This window comes from Pelobates fuscus, chromosome 4, assembly GCF_036172605.1.
Source record: "Pelobates fuscus isolate aPelFus1 chromosome 4, aPelFus1.pri, whole genome shotgun sequence".
Taxonomy (NCBI): Eukaryota; Metazoa; Chordata; class Amphibia; order Anura; family Pelobatidae; genus Pelobates; species Pelobates fuscus.
In genome coordinates, this window is record NC_086320.1 from 69,461,166 (window position 1) to 69,483,545 (window position 22,380).

The following is a 22,380-nucleotide window of genomic DNA, read 5'->3' on the forward strand; positions in this document are numbered from 1 at the left end:
TGCATGGAGACTTTGAATGTTCCACATAGAGATTCACCTGATTCAATGCACCTCTATGAGAAGATGCTGATTGGCACAGCACTGCGTTCTGCAGCACATGCGCAATAGCCTTCCAACAGCCACTTCAGGACTATTAACTGTGTGTGATTAAAGCTTTATTAACAGAGCAAGAGATAAAAACGTCTAAAGTAAACACACTGTTCATTCACATCTGGTTGAAAAGGAGACAATTTTTACATGTAGGCCAAGTCACAACCAGTTGAGGTGGGGCTAGAGCTGCATAAACAGAAACAGCGATGTCAATCCTAAATAGCAGATAATTTAGCAGTAAGACTTATCTGTACACTAAACCTACTGCAATAAGCTAAAGTTGTTTTGGGTCTTAGTCCTTGGACTTATTTCAACACAATAAGGCAACACCAAGGTACTCGTCTGAGAAGCACTGCATAGAACCAATATAAAGAAACGGACAGACATTAATTACCATCGGATTCATCCATTTTCGTAACATCAAACAAGTGTGGCTTTCTGGTACCACTACCACTGTCATCCTGAGGAAGCAAAGGAGTATAATCATTGGTGCCAGCTGCACTGTGTGTTGAATGTGTAGCAAGATCATTATATAAATTGGATTCAGGAAATTGGGAGTAACGGCTTGCTGTTGTGTTCACTTGTAAACTGCAATCTACAAAGAAAAAAAATATATATAAAAAATAAGCAAAAATCTTTTGTCGCAAAAAAAAATAAAAAAAAATAACTTGCCTGACTCTACTTTGTAAATCCAACACTGTTCTTATGATGCCTTTTCAACGTTTACATATTTTTTATCAGGTTTTGTTTTTTTTATTCCGTTTTTAACACATACTTTCTAAGCAGTTACAATTATCAGGGACAATGTATAATTATTACTCACTTGCAGTAGAATCTTGAGCTGGGTTGCTATTTTGAATCACATTTGTCTGTCCATACGGTGCAGGATTGTCATTTTGAGCTACATTTGTCTGTCCATACGTATTCTGTACTGGATTGCCATCTTGAACCATGTTTGTCTGTCCATATGTATTCTGCACTGGATTGCCATCTTGAACCATGTTTGTCTGTCCATACGTATTCAGGGCTGGATTGCCATCTTGAACCATGTTTGTCTGTCCATACGTATTCTGGGCTGGATTGCCATCTTGGACTAGGTTTGTTTGTCCATATGTATGCTGCGCTGGATTGCAATCTTGAACCATGTTTGTCTGTCCATACGTATTCTGGGCTGGATTGCCATCTTGGACTAGGTTTGTTTGTCCATACGTATTCTGGGCTGGATTGCCGTCTTGAACCATGTTTGTCTGTCCATACGTATTCTGGGCTGGATTGCCGTCTTGAACCATGTTTGTCTGTCCATACGTATTCTTGGCTGGATTGCAATCTTGGACCAGGTTTGTCTGTCCATACGTATTCTGGGCTGGATTGCCATCTTGAACTAAATTTGTCTCTCCATACAGATTCTGTGAAGGATTGCCATCTTGAACTGCATTTGTGTGTCCAAATGGATTGTGTGAAGAATTGCTATTTTGGACTGTATTTGTCTGACTGTATGGATTCTGTGTTAGGGTCGCTTGACTTTCAGTGGATGCCAAATGCCGTTTGGTAACATCATCAGGTGGAGGAACAGGGAAAGCTACAGGCTTGGTAGAACTGGATTCTTTATTAATTAACAGTACCTTAATAGGCCCAGAGTCACTTTTTAAAATGATCTGGTATTTTTTTTGTCCGTTTTTGCCCTGAAAAGAAGTGTGGGTGAAAAAGTGAAAATTTTTAGGGATCTACATCAACAGTTAACTGTACTTAAAAAGTTAGGTTTTAAAAAAAAAAAAAAAAAAAAAAGGGGCAGATGACAGACCAACCATAGATGTAATTTAATGCCATGGTGGACCACTCTACCATGACAAAACTGTAGACCTTTGTAGGGTGCCTTTAGAAAACCTATATAAAATATATTAAAGATTTTTATTTAAAGTGAATTTATTTAAATAAAATTATTTTTGCAGAAAAAGATCTACCTCAAGATACAGTCCAAAGGTTATTCAGTATGAAATATGGGTTAGTTATGTAGCAAGAGGCTGTATATGTTAATGTAAAATGTAAATATTGCAGTTAATTGAACTTGTGTGTACATGCACTTTTTCACAGGAAAAAAAACAATCAAAGTTCTAAAATAGACATACAAAGATCAGTTAAAAAAAAAAAAATCTTAAAAAGGAATACTCCACTGAAAACTTTGTTATAGTGATTGAGACATTCTATTGTACTACAACTCATTGAGAAGGAGAGGATTGTGGTGGAGAGGCAGCCAAGCAAGCTAAAAGAAGGGGGAGGGGGCGCTTCTTACCTGTCTGAGTGACAGCCAAGGAGGTGCTTCTGCCCACAATTATAAAAGTACAAATTTCTGTTAAAATCTGCACTTTTTTTAAACTGTCACAAAAATGACAGACTCCTGAAAACTTTAATTGTCCGACGTGTTTCTTTCATCCCATTTTTATCCTGCATATCTATGTACACACAAGGATCACTTTTAATTTAAGTTGTTCTCCAAAACTGCATGATGAAAGGACCTATTGAACTGGAGACAGTTCACCTTGCAGTAATTACATCAATATCTTTGTATTTCTAACAGTATAAACAAAATCAGTTCTGACAACTGTTAAACTAATCTGAAAAGTTAATATTCTAAACATGAAATCTTAATATGGTTGCTAAGAAAGGTTATAACAACCAGCAGGAATGAGTCTGTTGAAAGTAATAAGACATGATTTAAATCAAGACTTTCTATATTTTAAAGAAAAGAGAAATATCTTCAGGCACATAAAAACTGTAATGGCCTCAGATTGTATACCTCACAGCCTCTAATATTTGAATAAAATAATTCTAACACTCGATGCAGTTGGTGGAGGTATTCAGTCCCCATGAATACTTGTCAGCTCACCCAGAGAGGACTTGAAGGGAAACTAAAGTGCCAAGAAAACAAAGTTGTTTTCCTGGCATTATAGCTCCATATAGTGCCCTCCTCCCACCCCATGTTGCAGAAGGACACTTACCTCAGTCCAAAGCCGATGTCCCTCTGCTCTGTTCCACCTCCGCTTCTCCCCCGCACTCACATTAGGCATTCTCCATAGGAAAGCATTATATAAGGCTTTCCTAAGGGGATTCGGGTGACGCTGGATGTCCTCATGTATAGCTTGAGGCCTTCCAGCGTCAGTTAGGCGATCAAAAGAACCGGAAGTCCCTCTAGTGGCTGTCAGCTAAATTAAAAACTGCAATATTTGCCATTGCTGGGTTAAGGGGACTGGGACAGTTTACCCAGACCACTTCAATGAGCTGTTCACTTCAATGCATATTGTGTCCCTTTAAGACTTTAAAAAGTTTATAAAGGGAATAAATACACTTTATAAACTGCATTTCTCTCTGGAAAAATGCTTTTCATAGTCCAGTTACTAGAATAATATAAAAACAAACTAAACAAGACATGCTAGCAGGAAGGACAATCTCTAAGAGTTATGTTAAGAAAGTGAACCCCCCCCCCCGCCCACCTCCACAAAACAGCTAACAATTTTAGAGGCATATTGGTTTCAGGAAGAGCTAGCAATTCGCATTATATGTTAATATTTAGGGCTGGACATAATTAAAGATTTTGCATTCTTACACCTTTATAGAAGTTCATTATTAATGGGAATTATTAATTGGAGAAAGACCAATTAATGTATAAGAAAGCAAATGATATTTTTGCAAGAATCTCAAGTTACAATTTTTTTTTTTTTTACAAAGACTGCAGGAAATAGTTATTTGGTAGAAGCAATTTAGACAATAAAAAGAGAACACATACCACTTCTGGTATAGGAACCTCCAGTTGTGTTCCTGATGGAGCCTGAACTGCCAATAATGTGTCACCTAGGGGGAAAAAAAACCAATTGTACACAAACGTTTATTAACTTTCCATACTCATACATTAGTAAATAAAAACAAAAAACGCACACGCCAAGACTCACCTACACATACGTGTGTGTTATATATATATATATATATGTTCTAACTATATTTTCTGACACTTCCTAGGGTAAAAAATAGGTTTTAATATTCTCTACGGTGTTAACATGTTTGATCTATCATATTCTAGATTTCTATCAGAAATTGGCTAAAAGCAAAAAAGTAAGAAAAGCCAACACATCACTGCGCCTCCTTTAAATCAAAATTTTAAGGAAAAAAAAAACACTACATCTTTATGTAATGATTTCAGTAAAAATATGCTATCCTTTTCTCTGGGAATAGGAAACATTCTGATTTAGGAACAGCACAATTCATATGCCAAACAGCACTAATGCTTCTCAGAGAGCCACGGAGACTAAATGTGTCTCGAAAAGAAGAACTCGATTGGTGGATGCAGATATTTTTTTGTATGTGCCATAGGTTTTCAATGCTATGTAAAACATTTGATTTGACCATAAATCATCAGTCTAGATTACCTCACTTAGAAAATACTTTTCTTTTCAAGTGCCTTAAAGTTTAACTATACATCGTGGTAGCAAATGTAGACTTTAATCTAAAGATCTTTAAATGCCTGCAGCAGAGATATCTATAGCAAGCTCAGAATGAAGGGGAGAGCAAGCGAACTCTCCCCCAGGTAGTAATATTCCTACAGCAAGCACTGGCAGGGGGAAATGGAGTGTCAGATTTAACTCCACTGTGACATCAATGTGCTGGTAATGAAGACAGCATGTCTGCTTCCTTAGGGAGCTTACTTGGTGAAGTGTCCCCAAGCTGGATTAATGGCTGTGCAGAAGGGGTAGGACCATAGAATACACAATTGCATAACACAAAGGGGCCTTCAGGACTGACGGCACTGGAGCAGCAACATCTAATACTGTATTTTTTAGACCCTGGATCAGGACCCTAAATTGGGTACCCCATTGGTTGGGGCATTATATTTATCAGAGCTCTGCCAACTACCATCAATAAATTACTTTATGCAGTGTATTAGTAAATAACCCTAAATAAATCACACTTAAGATAAGGTGACATCACATAACCAATACAGATTATGACAAAATACGGTAACATATTGAACTCAAAATTCAATCCTGTTCAAGTATGCTTACCATTGAATCCATTACAGACATCATCATGTGTTACAAATGAAAATGTAGGGTGAGGTTAAGGAAGATTCTTTTTTTTTTTCTTTTCATGATAAATAAAAAAGTGACAAGTCAAAAGCAGCTTTGCCCACCGCATAGTAATAGTATTGCACTCCAGGTGAACACAGGGATAAGCCACAGCATTCTAGAAAACATCTAGCTTAGAGTAGTTCTGATAGCTTTTTATTAGCTGTATTGCAGTAGCAAATAATCATACAATGGCCTCCTACCCAACTTTAGTTCTTGAACTTCCTACTGCCACCTAGTCTGAATTAGTTCAGATTAAAGGGACACTATAGTCTTCAGAACAACTACAGCTTTTCAGAGAAAAGGCAGTGTTTACATTACTGCCAAGTTACACCTCTAGTGGCAGTCACTCAGACGGCCACTAGAGGTGCTTTCTGGTTCAGTGCTGTACAATGTGCAGCACTGATGTGCAGCGTGTCTACGCTCTGCATGGATACTCTCCTCATAGAGATGCATTGATTCAACGCATCTGTATGAAGAGATGTAGACCAATTCAGCGCAGTGTTTTGCAACGCATGTGCAATAGTATCCCCATGGGAAAGCACTGGATTAGGTAAAATTATCAATTTTGATGATATCAACCAAGGAGATGGAGCCGGTGCAAGGCCAGCTGTGAGGAGAAATGCGTGGCACTGGAAAAAAGGGGAGTAAATCACATTTTTAATAGAGGTAAAGGGGCTCTAAACTGCTATAGTGCCAGGAATCCACGCAATAAAATGGTTTGGCTTTGCATAAAACACTTGAGCGGTTGAAATGGTAAAATTGTTTAATTAAAATGTGTTTAACAGAAAATATGTAAAAATATAACAAAATATATAACAACCAAACATTTGGGAGCCATGACAAATTTTTTTTTTTTTTAAATATTCATACGTAAACAGTTAAAGGATATGGTTTATTCAAGGGATCATCAATGATATTTTTAATGCTCTGTTGAATCCACACTTTCTGACTGTCAAGTTCTTTTTCCTTAAGTTCCAGATTTCCAATTTCAGCTTTAAGATTTTTCAGTGTGTCCAATACTTCCTTTGTGTTGCATCCTGCACCTACACCTCTAAACAAAAAAAAAAAAAACAAAAAAAAAAAAAAAAAAAAAAAAGCACACAAACCTTTATTAGATCACATACAAAGATAACACAAAGTAACACAGGACCTCTTAAGGATGGAGGTAATTGTTCTGAATCAAAACAACACCTTGAATTTGCGCTGTGTTTGTTCCACTGTACTTTAAGGCAGCATTTCACAAATAGTGTTCTGCGGAACCCCAGGTGAAACAAAATGGCCGCAGGCGGCAAGTAAGCACTCTCGCCGGCTCAGCTCCCTCGCGCGCACAGCAGTGATGCAGGAGCCGGAATATGATGTCACTCTGGCTCCGGCATCACTAAGAAGCGCGCGAGGGAGCTGAGCAGGAAGATCACTGCTCCTCGCTGCCCACACTGTACGCCTGCATGCCAGCCGCTCAGCCCCGCTGGACCCCAGGGACTGCACGCCAGCCTTTCAGCCCATCAGCCCCACTGGATCTCAGGGACTGCACGCCAGCCGGTAGGGAGGCTGGGTGCAGTGAAATAAAAAAAAAAAAAAAAAAAATTGTGTGTGATTGTCAGAATGTATGTGTGTCTGTCAAAAAGTATGTATCTGTGTGTCAAGGTATGTGTCACTGTTTGTATCTGAGTGTGTGTCAGTATGTGTGTCTTAGTATGTGTCAGTGTGTGTGTCAGTATGTGTGTCAGTATGTGTGTCTTAGTGTGTGTGTGTCAGTATGTGTGTCTTAGTGTGTGTGTCAGTATGTGTGTATTAGTGTGTGTGTCAGTATGTGTGTATTAGTGTGTGTGTCAGTATGTGTGTATTAGTGTGTGTGTCAGTATGTGTGTATTAGTGTGTGTGTATATATGTGCCATTGTATATCAGTGTGTTTGTATGTGCCCGAGTGTGTGTATCCGAGTGTGTGTATCCGTGGGTGCAAGCATGTGTATATGAGAGTATTTTTGAATCAAGATGTCTGTATGTGTCACTGAGTGCATCTGAGAGTGTGTGTGTGTGTCTGTGGGCCACTAAGTGAGTGTGTGTGTGTGTGTGTGTGTCTCAGATACATACACACAGACAGAGATACACGCACCAGCACATACAGATACACACTGTGTGTTAGTGTGTGTCAAATTCATACACACTGACACAGATACACACACCTTGATACACAGATATACACTGCGTGTCAAGGTGTGTGTATATCAGATGCCCCCGCCCCCCCCACCTCCCTCCGATACATACGATGTTGATACACTATATCAAAGGGTTCCACTGGAAAAATTAATTGGGAACCCCTGCTTTAAGGGATTCTCCTCAAGTGCCCCTACACATACTATAAATAGATTTTTAAAGAACAGTAGGGACTTTCTTTTAATATATATATATATATATATATATATATATATATATATATATATATATATATATATATATACACACACACAGAACCTAAAGTGTGAAAAAAATGTTGAAAACTGGAAACAAATGCATTTAATATTTTTGCTTAGAATTATTTGTTTTTACACATTCAGTGCAACTTAATAAAAATAACTCATAAAAGATTCACATATCAGTCTTGATTATTAAATGTGCAATACGTCAAGAATCTAAATTAATTTTTAGTAGTCAATGCTAACCCTATACCAGGGATAGGCAACCTTCGGTACTCCAGATGTTGTGGACTACATCTCCCATGATGATTTCTCGGCAGTATAGTGCCAAAGGTTGCCTATCCCTGCCCTATACTAAACCCCCCTTAGTGCTAAACCAATCATACCATTTTTACCTTATGATTACACTAACACTAGCAATACACCTACCCTACATTATCCCTAACCCTAAACCCATCATAAACTCTTTCCCCCTAACACAAGCCCTACACTAACCTACAAAAATAACCCTAAGGAAACCCTCTGCTGATATCAATATAGTTATCAGCAGAGGGGTTTATCTATTTAAAACAGTATATAGTGGTATGTTGCTGGCATTTACTTTCTTTTTCCAGTACTACAGAAATATTTTCATCTATTACTGAATTAAACATGCTTTCCCAGACAATTACCAAGTGATCACAACTTGCTTAGGGACACGGAGGGAGACTGTCAAGGTCTTTTCAGAGCCTCTACTTTTAGCAGCCCTAGGAACACTGCATTTCAGCGAACAGCTACTGTGATCTCAAAGGATTTTAACCCCTTAAGGACCAAACTTCTGGAATAAAAGGGAATCATGAAATGTCACACATGTCATGTGTCCTTAAGGGGTTAAGGGCTGTATGCAGAGCTGACTTTCAGGGGAGCCACATGTATCAATTAACACCTGTGTCTCCCCCTTGTGAGCTTTGATTTTAACCCTACTCACTGGGACGTGTCAATATGCCCAAACGGCGTTAAGGCCAAATATTGCCAGGACAAAATGACACGGTCTAATGTCATTAAAGTGAACAAAATGATTAAGAGGACACTGAGCACATAAACAACTTTAACTTAATGGGGTGTTTTGGTGTATAGATCATGCTTATATAGCCTCACTGTTCAATTCTTCATTAAGCAATATGTGATGTTGGTGCTTATAATAGGAAAAATACAAGATGCATATAAATACATGTATATAAGAAACCAGCCTTATCTATTTTGACTATAAAGAAAGCTACAAAATATAAACTGTCTTTACATGAAGAGTGTGGGGAGGCTGCATGAGTTTCTGCCAGGGGAAGTGTGGCTAGGGCTGCATAAATAAAATACCGTATTTATCGGCGTATAACACGCACCTCATTTTTAGAAAGAAATTCCAGGAAATTTCCCCCCCTCCCATAGTATTCCCCCCTCATCCCATAGTGTTCCCCCCTCATCATAGTATTCTCCCCCCCCTCCCCTAGTATTCTCCCCCCCTCCCCTCCCCTCCCCTCCCATAGTATTCTCCCCCCCTCCCCTCCCATAGTATTCTCCCCCCCTCCCCTCCCATAGTATTCTCCCCCCCTCCCCTCCCATAGTATTCTCCCCCCCTCCCCTCCCATAGTATTCTCCCCCCCTCCCCTCCCATAGTATTCTCCCCCCCTCCCCTCCCATAGTATTCTCCCCCCCTCCCCTCCCATAGTATTCTCCCCCCCTCCCCTCCCATAGTATTCTCCCCCCCTCCCCTCCCAAAGTATTCTCCCCCCCTCCCCTCCCATAGTATTCTCCCCCCCTCCCCTCCCAAAGTATTCTCCCCCCCTCCCCTCCCAAAGTATTCTCCCCCCCTCCCCTCCCATAGTATTCTCCCCCCCTCCCCTCCCATAGTATTCTCCCCCCCTCCCCTCCCATAGTATTGCCCCCCCCTCCCCTCCCATAGTATTGCCCCCCCCTCCCCTCCCATAGTATTGCCCCCCCCTCCCATAGTGTACTTCCCCCCCTCCCCTCCCATAGTGTACTTCCCCCCCTCCCCTCCCATAGTATACTTTCCTCCCCCCTCCCCTCCCATAGTATACTTTCCTCCCCCTCCCCTCCCATAGTATACTTTCCTCCCCCTCCCCTCCCATAGTATACTTTCCTCCCCCTCCCCTCCCATAGTATACTTTCCTCCCCCTCCCCTCCCATAGTATACTTTCCTCCCCCTCCCCTCCCATAGTATACTTTCCTCCCCCTCCCCTCCCATAGTATACTTTCCTCCCCCTCCCCTCCCCTCCCATAGTATACTTTCCTCCCCCTCCCCTCCCCTCCCATAGTATACTTTCCTCCCCCTCCCCTCCCCTCCCATAGTATACTTTCCTCCCCCTCCCCTCCCATAGTATAGTATACTTTCCCCCCCTCCCCTCTCATAGTATTGCCCCCCCCTCCCCTCCCATAGTATTGCCCCCCCCTCCCATAGTGTACTTCCCCCCCTCCCCTCCCATAGTGTACTTCCCCCCCTCCCCTCCCATAGTATACTTTCCTCCCCCTCCCCTCCCATAGTATACTTTCCTCCCCCTCCCCTCCCATAGTATACTTTCCTCCCCCTCCCCTCCCATAGTATACTTTCCTCCCCCTCCCCTCCCCTCCCATAGTATACTTTCCTCCCCCTCCCCTCCCCTCCCATAGTATACTTTCCTCCCCCTCCCCTCCCATAGTATACTTTCCTCCCCCTCCCCTCCCATAGTATAGTATACTTTCCTCCCCCTCCCCTCCCATAGTATAGTATACTTTCCTCCCCCTCCCCTCCCATAGTATAGTATACTTTCCTCCCCCTCCCCTCCCATAGTATAGTATACTTTCCTCCCCCTCCCCTCCCATAGTATAGTATACTTTCCTCCCCCTCCCCTCCCATAGTATAGTATACTTTCCTCCCCCTCCCCTCCCATAGTATAGTATACTTTCCTCCCCCTCCCCTCCCATAGTACAGTATACTTTCCTCCCCCTCCCCTCCCATAGTACAGTATACTTTCCTCCCCCTCCCCTCCCATAGTACAGTATACTTTCCTCCCCCTCCCCTCCCATAGTACAGTATACTTTCCTCCCCCTCCCCTCCCATAGTACAGTATACTTTCCTCCCCCTCCCCTCCCATAGTACAGTATACTTTCCTCCCCCTCCCCTCCCATAGTACAGTATACTTTCCTCCCCCTCCCCTCCCATAGTACAGTATACTTTCCTCCCCCTCCCCTCCCATAGTACAGTATACTTTCCTCCCCCTCCCCTCCCATAGTACAGTATACTTTCCTCCCCCTCCCCTCCCATAGTACAGTATACTTTCCTCCCCCTCCCCTCCCATAGTACAGTATACTTTCCTCCCCCTCCCCTCCCATAGTACAGTATACTTTCCTCCCCCTCCCCTCCCATAGTACAGTATACTTTCCTCCCCCTCCCCTCCCATAGTACAGTATACTTTCCTCCCCCTCCCCTCCCATAGTACAGTATACTTTCCTCCCCCTCCCCTCCCATAGTACAGTATACTTTCCTCCCCCTCCCCTCCCATAGTACAGTATACTTTCCTCCCCCTCCCCTCCCATAGTACAGTATACTTTCCTCCCCCTCCCCTCCCATAGTACAGTATACTTTCCTCCCCCTCCCCTCCCATAGTACAGTATACTTTCCTCCCCCTCCCCTCCCATAGTACAGTATACTTTCCTCCCCCTCCCCTCCCATAGTACAGTATACTTTCCTCCCCCTCCCCTCCCATAGTACAGTATACTTTCCTCCCCCTCCCCTCCCATAGTACAGTATACTTTCCTCCCCCTCCCCTCCCATAGTACAGTATACTTTCCTCCCCCTCCCCTCCCATAGTACAGTATACTTTCCTCCCCCTCCCCTCCCATAGTACAGTATACTTTCCTCCCCCTCCCCTCCCATAGTACAGTATACTTTCCTCCCCCTCCCCTCCCATAGTGCACTTTCCTCCCCCTCCCCTCCCATAGTGCACTTTCCTCCCCCTCCCCTCCCATAGTGCACTTTCCTCCCCCTCCCCTCCCATAGTGCACTTTCCTCCCCCTCCCCTCCCATAGTGCACTTTCCTCCCCCTCCCCTCCCATAGTGCACTTTCCTCCCCCTCCCCTCCCATAGTGCACTTTCCTCCCCCTCCCCTCCCATAGTGCACTTTCCTCCCCCTCCCCTCCCATAGTGCACTTTCCTCCCCCTCCCCTCCCATAGTGCACTTTCCTCCCCCTCCCCTCCCATAGTGCACTTTCCTCCCCCTCCCCTCCCATAGTGCACTTTCCTCCCCCTCCCCTCCCATAGTGCACTTTCCTCCCCCTCCCCTCCCATAGTGCACTTTCCTCCCCCTCCCCTCCCATAGTGCACTTTCCTCCCCCTCCCCTCCCATAGTGCACTTTCCTCCCCCTCCCCTCCCATAGTGCACTTTCCTCCCCCTCCCCTCCCATAGTGCACTTTCCTCCCCCTCCCCTCCCATAGTGCACTTTCCTCCCCCTCCCCTCCCATAGTGCACTTTCCTCCCCCTCCCCTCCCATAGTGCACTTTCCTCCCCCTCCCCTCCCATAGTGCACTTTCCTCCCCCTCCCCTCCCATAGTGCACTTTCCTCCCCCTCCCCTCCCATAGTGCACTTTCCTCCCCCTCCCCTCCCATAGTGCACTTTCCTCCCCCTCCCCTCCCATAGTGTACTTTCCTCCCCCTCCCCTCCCATAGTGTACTTTCCTCCCCCTCCCCTCCCATAGTGTACTTTCCTCCCCCTCCCCTCCCATAGTGTACTTTCCTCCCCCTCCCCTCCCATAGTGTACTTTCCTCCCCCTCCCCTCCCATAGTGTACTTTCCTCCCCCTCCCCTCCCATAGTGTACTTTCCTCCCCCTCCCCTCCCATAGTGTACTTTCCTCCCCCTCCCCTCCCATAGTGTACTTTCCTCCCCCTCCCCTCCCATAGTGTACTTTCCTCCCCCTCCCCTCCCATAGTGTACTTTCCTCCCCCTCCCCTCCCATAGTGTACTTTCCTCCCCCTCCCCTCCCATAGTGTACTTTCCTCCCCCTCCCCTCCCATAGTGTACTTTCCTCCCCCTCCCCTCCCATAGTGTACTTTCCTCCCCCTCCCCTCCCATAGTGTACTTTCCTCCCCCTCCCCTCCCATAGTGTACTTTCCTCCCCCTCCCCTCCCATAGTGTACTTTCCTCCCCCTCCCCTCCCATAGTGTACTTTCCTCCCCCTCCCCTCCCATAGTGTACTTTCCTCCCCCTCCCCTCCCATAGTGTACTTTCCTCCCCCTCCCCTCCCATAGTGTACTTTCCTCCCCCTCCCCTCCCATAGTGTACTTTCCTCCCCCTCCCCTCCCATAGTGTACTTTCCTCCCCCTCCCCTCCCATAGTGTACTTTCCTCCCCCTCCCCTCCCATAGTGTACTTTCCTCCCCCTCCCCTCCCATAGTGTACTTTCCTCCCCCTCCCCTCCCATAGTGTACTTTCCTCCCCCTCCCCTCCCATAGTGTACTTTCCTCCCCCTCCCCTCCCATAGTGTACTTTCCTCCCCCTCCCCTCCCATAGTGTACTTTCCTCCCCCTCCCCTCCCATAGTGTACTTTCCTCCCCCTCCCCTCCCATAGTGTACTTTCCTCCCCCTCCCCTCCCATAGTGTACTTTCCTCCCCCTCCCCTCCCATAGTGTACTTTCCTCCCCCTCCCCTCCCATAGTGTACTTTCCTCCCCCTCCCCTCCCATAGTGTACTTTCCTCCCCCTCCCCTCCCATAGTGTACTTTCCTCCCCCTCCCCTCCCATAGTGTACTTTCCTCCCCCTCCCCTCCCATAGTGTACTTTCCTCCCCCTCCCCTCCCATAGTGTACTTTCCTCCCCCTCCCCTCCCATAGTGTACTTTCCTCCCCCTCCCCTCCCATAGTGTACTTTCCTCCCCCTCCCCTCCCATAGTGTACTTTCCTCCCCCTCCCCTCCCATAGTGTACTTTCCTCCCCCTCCCCTCCCATAGTGTACTTTCCTCCCCCTCCCCTCCCATAGTGTACTTTCCTCCCCCTCCCCTCCCATAGTGTACTTTCCTCCCCCTCCCCTCCCATAGTGTACTTTCCTCCCCCTCCCCTCCCATAGTGTACTTTCCTCCCCCTCCCCTCCCATAGTGTACTTTCCTCCCCCTCCCCTCCCATAGTGTACTTTCCTCCCCCTCCCCTCCCATAGTGTACTTTCCTCCCCCTCCCCTCCCATAGTGTACTTTCCTCCCCCTCCCCTCCCATAGTGTACTTTCCTCCCCCTCCCCTCCCATAGTGTACTTTCCTCCCCCTCCCCTCCCATAGTGTACTTTCCTCCCCCTCCCCTCCCATAGTGTACTTTCCTCCCCCTCCCCTCCCATAGTGTACTTTCCTCCCCCTCCCCTCCCATAGTGTACTTTCCTCCCCCTCCCCTCCCATAGTGTACTTTCCTCCCCCTCCCCTCCCATAGTGTACTTTCCTCCCCCTCCCCTCCCATAGTGTACTTTCCTCCCCCTCCCCTCCCATAGTGTACTTTCCTCCCCCTCCCCTCCCATAGTGTACTTTCCTCCCCCTCCCCTCCCATAGTGTACTTTCCTCCCCCTCCCCTCCCATAGTGTACTTTCCTCCCCCTCCCCTCCCATAGTGTACTTTCCTCCCCCTCCCCTCCCATAGTGTACTTTCCTCCCCCTCCCCTCCCATAGTGTACTTTCCTCCCCCTCCCCTCCCATAGTGTACTTTCCTCCCCCTCCCCTCCCATAGTGTACTTTCCTCCCCCTCCCCTCCCATAGTGTACTTTCCTCCCCCTCCCCTCCCATAGTGTACTTTCCTCCCCCTCCCCTCCCATAGTGTACTTTCCTCCCCCTCCCCTCCCATAGTGTACTTTCCTCCCCCTCCCCTCCCATAGTGTACTTTCCTCCCCCTCCCCTCCCATAGTGTACTTTCCTCCCCCTCCCCTCCCATAGTGTACTTTCCTCCCCCTCCCCTCCCATAGTGTACTTTCCTCCCCCTCCCCTCCCATAGTGTACTTTCCTCCCCCTCCCCTCCCATAGTGTACTTTCCTCCCCCTCCCCTCCCATAGTGTACTTTCCTCCCCCTCCCCTCCCATAGTGTACTTTCCTCCCCCTCCCCTCCCATAGTGTACTTTCCTCCCCCTCCCCTCCCTACTTTCCTCCCCCTCCCCTCCCATAGTGTACTTTCCTCCCCCTCCCCTCCCATAGTGTACTTTCCTCCCCCTCCCCTCCCATAGTGTACTTTCCTCCCCCTCCCCTCCCATAGTGTACTTTCCTCCCCCTCCCCTCCCATAGTGTACTTTCCTCCCCCTCCCCTCCCATAGTGTACTTTCCTCCCCCTCCCCTCCCATAGTGTACTTTCCTCCCCCTCCCCTCCCATAGTGTACTTTCCTCCCCCTCCCCTCCCATAGTGTACTTTCCTCCCCCTCCCCTCCCATAGTGTACTTTCCTCCCCCTCCCCTCCCATAGTGTACTTTCCTCCCCCTCCCCTCCCATAGTGTACTTTCCTCCCCCTCCCCTCCCATAGTGTACTTTCCTCCCCCTCCCCTCCCATAGTGTACTTTCCTCCCCCTCCCCTCCCATAGTGTACTTTCCTCCCCCTCCCCTCCCATAGTGTACTTTCCTCCCCCTCCCCTCCCATAGTGTACTTTCCTCCCCCTCCCCTCCCATAGTGTACTTTCCTCCCCCTCCCCTCCCATAGTGTACTTTCCTCCCCCTCCCCTCCCATAGTGTACTTTCCTCCCCCTCCCCTCCCATAGTGTACTTTCCTCCCCCTCCCCTCCCATAGTGTACTTTCCTCCCCCTCCCCTCCCATAGTGTACTTTCCTCCCCCTCCCCTCCCATAGTGTACTTTCCTCCCCCTCCCCTCCCATAGTGTACTTTCCTCCCCCTCCCCTCCCATAGTGTACTTTCCTCCCCCTCCCCTCCCATAGTGTACTTTCCTCCCCCTCCCCTCCCATAGTGTACTTTCCTCCCCCTCCCCTCCCATAGTGTACTTTCCTCCCCCTCCCCTCCCATAGTGTACTTTCCTCCCCCTCCCCTCCCATAGTGTACTTTCCTCCCCCTCCCCTCCCATAGTGTACTTTCCTCCCCCTCCCCTCCCATAGTGTACTTTCCTCCCCCTCCCCTCCCATAGTGTACTTTCCTCCCCCTCCCCTCCCATAGTGTACTTTCCTCCCCCTCCCCTCCCATAGTGTACTTTCCTCCCCCTCCCCTCCCATAGTGTACTTTCCTCCCCCCTCCCCTCCCATAGTGTACTTTCCTCCCCCTCCCCTCCCATAGTGTACTTTCCTCCCCCTCCCCTCCCATAGTGTACTTTCCTCCCCCTCCCCTCCCATAGTGTACTTTCCTCCCCCTCCCCTCCCATAGTGTACTTTCCTCCCCCTCCCCTCCCATAGTGTACTTTCCTCCCCCTCCCCTCCCATAGTGTACTTTCCTCCCCCTCCCCTCCCATAGTGTACTTTCCTCCCCCTCCCCTCCCATAGTGTACTTTCCTCCCCCTCCCCTCCCATAGTGTACTTTCCTCCCCCTCCCCTCCCATAGTGTACTTTCCTCCCCCTCCCCTCCCCTCCCCTCCCATAGTGTACTTTCCTCCCCCTCCCCTCCCCTCCCCTCCCATAGTGTACTTTCCTCCCCCTCCCCTCCCCTCCCATAGTGTACTTTCCTCCCCCTCCCCTCCCCTCCCATAGTGTACTTTCCTCCCCCTCCCCTCCCCTCCCATAGTGTACTTTCCTCCCCCTCCCCTCCCCTCCCATAGTGTACTTTCCTCCCCTCCCATAATTACTTACCTGTCCTGAAGCGTGGGCCGGCTTCACAGCGCGCACCGCGGTACAGGAACTTTAATTTAAGGTTCCAGTTTCCGGCGGGACTGAAAGGAAGTGTGCACACTATTGTGCACACTTCCATTCAGTCCCGCCGGAAACCGGAACCTGAAATTAAAGTTCCTGTACCGCGGTGCGCGCTGTGAACCCGGCCCACGCTTCAGGACAGGTAAGTAGTTATGGGATATCGGCGTATAACACGCACCCACGATTTTCCCCCTATTTTCAGGGGAAAAAAGTGCGTGTTATACGCCGATAAATACGGTAATTTGAATCCTAAATGGCAGATAACTGAGCAGTGAGACTACAAGAGCATGATCTGTCCACCATGACCATTTAATTAAGAAAACATTAGCTATGTATTACTTTACAATAACCTGTCTTATCAGTTTCTTTACCAGGAAGGCTTTGATAAATTCCAAATACATTGTGCTGACATGGTCATATATCAGTCTGCATTTGTTTTCTCTAATGAGAAAAACAAAAGTAATGGCCATAGAGCTTGCATTTCTAAAAATAATTATTGAGTAAGAACGCACCACTGTGACATTGAGGAGTGAGAGGGAGGGTACACACACACGAAAGTTAAATTGTTCTTACTTCCACTGAATGCTGTTCTTTGATTTTTTCTCTATTAGGCCAATGCCTTCCAGAACATTGGTAATATCATATATTCTTCTTTTCTGTCTCACAGCAAGAGTATCTGCAGCCTTAAAATATAAGCGAAAATAAAATGTTTCAAAAACATAATTCAATGAAAACCAGTCAGAATTGCAATATACTAATTAAAATAAAATCCACTTTACTGCCCAAAAAGACAAAGTGCTACAATATTTCCATGGCAATTGTCTGACATTAGTCTGAGTATGGCAGTCATTATACCAACCATTATCTAGAAAATATACAACTAGTTTGAATACTGGCACTCCACAAGTAAATATTTATGCAATACGAAAGAAGATGATCCCTTGGGCACAGGTGATAGGATTAGAGCCTTCATAAAAAGGTTTTGAAAGGAATTCTGTGCATTTGTAACATGGTGCCCAATGTATTTACTGATGCACTCAACTTTTATAAGTTAGGCAAAATAATAAAAGGTTTACATATTTAAAAAGTAAATAACACAAAACCTGGGATCAAAAGATGTACCAACATGAATTACATTTCCATTATCTTCATGAGGCTCAACATAACAAAAGGTGTAATGCAATGATTAAAGGGACACTACAGACACCAGAACAGCTACAGGTTAATAACCTCTCCCTACAGACTTTTCAGAGAAAAGGCACAGTTTACATTGGTGCCTAGGATCACCTCAAGTGGCAGTCACCCACTAGAGGTACTTCCTGTGTCAGTGCAGCACTGGCATTCAGAGTCTCCACTATCTGTATGGAGACACTGAACGTTTCCCTATACAGATGCACGTATTCAATGAGGAGATGCTAATTGGCACAGCATATCGTTATAATGCGCATGCTCAATAGCCTCCCAATACTTTCCTAAGGGAAAACATGGATTGACTAAGATAATCAAATCGGTTGATCTCAGTCTGAGAGGCAGAGCCACCCACTGCAAGACCGATGCACAATAACTATAGTGTCAGGAATATAAACATTTATTCCTGACACTGTAGTGTACCTTTAAGCTTGCACCCAAGTTTACTCATGGTCTCTTTAGGAAAAAAAAAAAAAAAAAATCATGATTGTTCACATTAGCAGCAGCTGAGCTAGCTAAGAAGTACACCATCTTACATTCTCTGAAAAAACATAAATATGTCAGTATTGTCTATCTTGTTCTTTAACCGTAGCGTTTAAATTTTCAATAATAAAATAGAAAAAGGTTAACTAGATTGCAATCAAGACATTGCACACACATGGTCTGGGTGCCTAAGGTTAGTCTCTTCAGTACTGGAGACCGTATATCCAATAGGATATTGATGGTTTGGAGAGAGTTCAGAGAAGGGCTTCTAAACTAAATCATGGATTGCAGGTTTAAAAAAAAAAAAAAAAAAAAAAAAAAAAAAAAAAAATTACCGGGAAAGGTTAAAGGACCACTATAGGCACACAGACCACTTCAGCCCAATTAAGTGGTCTGGGTGCCAGGTCCCTCTAGTGTTAACCCTGCAGCTGAAAACACTTCACTGAAGGTTAATCCAGCCTCTAGTGGCTGTTTCCTTGACAGCCACCAGAGGCGCTTCTGCGATTCTCGCTGTGAAAAATCACAGTGAGAAGACGCTGAAGTCCATAAGAAAGCATTGAGAAATGCTTTCCTATGAGCGGTTTGAATGCGCGTGTGGCTCTTGACGCTCATGCGCATTCAGCGCTAACGTCGGCAGAGGGAGGAGAGTTCCCCAGCGCTGAAGGAGCCCACCGCTAGAGAAAGGTAAGTGACTGAAGGAGTTTTAACCCCTTCAGCCCAGCGGGAGTGGGACCCTGAGGGTGGGGGAGACCTAAAGACCCTATAGTGCCAGGAAAAGGATCTTAAAATGTATAGCTTGGAGGAAACACAAGACAAGGAATCAACACAGGAGAATATATTTAAAAGAAGAAGAAAAAAAAACCAACAAAAAAAAACACAAAAAGGACAGTCTTACATTAGAGGGGCAAAGGATTAAAAATAATATCAGGAAGTATTACTTTACTGAGAGGGTAGTGGATGCACGGAATAGCCTTCCAGCTGAAGTGGTAGAGGTTAACACAGTGAGGGAGTTTAAGCATGTGTGGGATAGGCATAGGGCTATCCTAGATATAAGATAAGGAATTAATGAAAGTATTTATAAAATTGAGCAGACTAGATGGGCCGAATGGTTCTTATCTGTGGTCACATTCTATGTTTCTATGATGATTTACAATAGCAACAGGCAGTTAGAAATAGAGCAATCACAATCACACCTTGCTATGCAAATAGTCACTTTGCCTTCCTATTTTAATCTAAATAAAACTACTACATTTCTAACAATCTGCATAAGAGTGGGTCATGTGATTATAATTTATTTAGTGTTAAACAAAGACTTGCAAAATGGTGTAAATAGATTATCCACTACCCTCAAGAATTCTGGGGGTCTTTTCTTTTTTTTTTTTAATTTCAATTTTTTTTTATTGTTTTGTAAGATAAACATACATTAAACATACATTAATAATGTTGGCAATAATATATCAATGAAACTCAAAGATAAGGAATAGGAAATCGAAAGAATACAGTAGATACATTGATACTATGTTATACAATTGAGAAGTGATACATACTGTCCGGTAGGTTTGATAGTAACAATTAAACAATGCAATCTTAGTCCAAGACAATAACATTAGAGGAAAGAGTATTAAAAACAAATTTGGTGAAAGAGCTAGGTCGGCATGGTAGGTCTAGAATTATAAACTTTTGTGATTACCCTTCGTAGGCTTGACTAGGGAAGTTTCGGTATAACTAATTGTGGGTTAGAGTAAGTTCAGGCTGTGTATTTAACAAGTGACCGTCTTTAGATTGGCGTATGTGGAAATTAGAGATGTAAACTGTCCATGGTTTCCATGTTGTTGTAAATTTTTGGAAGTTCTTGTGTTTAGCGTGTGTAATTTCTTCCATCTGTTTGGTATTTTCTACGCTCTGGAACCATTCTCTGATGGTGGGTGTGTTTGGTGATTTCCAGTGTATGGGGATCATTTGTGAGGCTGACATAGCTAAGTGGTAGAACAGGTCAGTCTTGGACTTTGTGAGTCCCAATGGTTTCAGGAGGAATATGTAGATGTCTGGTGAACTAGGGAAGTTGGTATGAAGTATAGATTGTGTAATCTTGTGGATTCTGGTCCAGAATTTGGCTATTTTGGGGCATTGCCACCAGATATGAGCATGATGTGCAGTATCCTGCCCACATCTCCAGCACTTGTCCAAAGAGGTGTTATGTATCTTACTTAGTTTGGCCAGGGTGTGGTGCCAGCGAGAGATCCGTTTGTAATTATTCTCTCTTGCCCTTAGTGATGTTGATGATTTATGTACCGCCTTGAAGATAGAACTCCACTGGAGGGGAGTAAACTCCCTGTGGAGCTCCATTCCCCATTTGACAGTGTAGTTTGGGAGCTTTTCTTCCTGTGTGTCCCTAATTAGTGTGTACATAGAGGAGAGAAGCTTTTTGGAAATTGGGTGGGTGGAGCACAATTGTTCAAACTTTGTCAAAAGTCTATCTCCACTAGGAAGTAGTGCTTGAGATTTTATGAATTGAGATAATTGGAGATAGTGGAAGTGTTGGTTCCCCGTGTAGTTTAAGTTCTGAGAGAGTTGCCTGATATCTTTGAGTTTACCGTCGAATGTGACCTCTCGTAGTTGAAGGGGTGTAGAGTTGTGTTGGTGATCTCGTAGAAACGCTACAGAACCACCTTGGAAATGCGGGTTACGGGTGAGAGGGTATAGGGGGGATGGGAAAGGTGCAATTCCCGTTGATGTCTGCAATTTGTGCCATACCTTCAATGTGGGTGCAATTGTGGGGTGAGTAAGATATCTTTTCGACATGTGGTTTGGGGTCAATGGCTTCAACCAGAGACTTGTATTTAAGGAGGGAGAGTCATGGAATGAGTTTTCTATAGATACCCAATGATGGGTTGGTGTTGTCCTGGTCCATTCGTACACCCTATGCAAGTGTATGGCTTTGTGGTATAACTCCAGATCAGGTAGATTCAATCCCCCTTTCTCAATTTGTTTAGTGAGTGTTGTGTAAGCTATACGGGGTGGGGTGTGAGCCCAAATGAAACTTGTGAGCAAGGATCTGATAGTACTGAAGAACGAACTCGGAATTGTGACCGGAAGGGTTTGAAGAGGGTAGAGTGCGCGGAGGAGAAGGTTCATTTTGATTATGTTTATTCTATAGAGCCACCCTCTGGGGGTCTTTTCTTTGTAAAACATTAAAGGGACACTATAGTCACCTGAACAACTACAGCTTAATGTATTTGTTCAAATGAGATCTATAGCTCCCTGCAGGCAATCTAATGTAAACACTGTATTTTCTGAGAAAATACAGTGTTTACATTGATTGATTGATAGGAATACCTCCAGTGGCCGTCACTCAGACGGCCACCAGAGGGACTTCCTATCATGTAGGGCCCTAAAAAGGCCCTGTACACGTCAGACGTATTAAGATAAGTCTGACGTGTGCAGGAGAGAGAAGGCACTGTGTGCGCGCCTTCTCTCTCCAGCCTGTCAGCAGAGGAGAGGGAGCGGGCAAAGACCGCGAGCTGAGCTGTCAGTCAGCTCCGCTCGCGGCCGCGCATACTGCGCTCAAGACTTCAGAGGGCGGCATGAATGCCGCCCTATGAAGTATGTGCGCATGTGTGGCGAAGCCGCGCATGCGCACAAGGGAGCAATGATGCTTCCAAATGGAAGCGTCTGATTGCTCACTGCTCGCGCCCGCCTATTTCGTCATTTTGAACCAGGTGAGTAAAAACGGCTGCCTGGAGAGTCCCTTTAAAGGAATACTACAGAGTCACAGATCATCTAATCTGCAAATTGATACAAAGGATTTAGACACCCATACTTTCTGTATAAATATTTCTCTGTAGCCCTCGGAGGAAGGCACATGGTTGGCACTCAAATGCACATTAGTTCTTTCACTTCAATTTATTTCGTTTGGCTTTAAAATGGTAATGTGTTTTTCTAACTTCACTTATTTTTGGAAGGTTATGCTTTTTTGAGAGCAAAGTAAGTAGAAGATGTAGTGTGGTTTCTCACAGAGCTCCAAGGTATTTCAGGGCAATAGACTTCAGTAGTGCTAAGGATCCTTTTTCTAGTAGACTCAATAATTTTAAGAGAGTCAGACATTGTATCCAATGCCATATAGATATAGGTGATATGAGAGACTCAGGCACTGTTATTTCTCAGCGCGTCAGCTTTCTAACTACTCCATATAAACAGTCTAAGCAGACAGAATGAAGGGAAAAGTTATATACCGAAAATATCAGTGTCTAGATACTTTCGAAT

The 22,380-nt window shown here is 45.5% G+C and overlaps 1 protein-coding gene across 1 annotated transcript in view; it reads right to left on the minus strand.

Moving 5' to 3' along the window:
- Positions 1–22,380, minus strand: part of E2F5 (E2F transcription factor 5) — a 34,221-nt gene that overhangs the window by 6,880 nt on the left and 4,961 nt on the right. The window contains exons 2-7 of the mRNA XM_063451283.1: positions 17,020–17,129; positions 6,095–6,258; positions 5,142–5,183; positions 3,872–3,936; positions 914–1,772; positions 485–685 (exon numbers count right to left, since the gene is read on the minus strand). Of these exons, the coding sequence (XP_063307353.1) occupies positions 485–685; positions 914–1,772; positions 3,872–3,936; positions 5,142–5,183; positions 6,095–6,258; positions 17,020–17,129 (1,441 nt within the window). The remainder of the gene's footprint in view (positions 1–484; positions 686–913; positions 1,773–3,871; positions 3,937–5,141; positions 5,184–6,094; positions 6,259–17,019; positions 17,130–22,380) is intronic.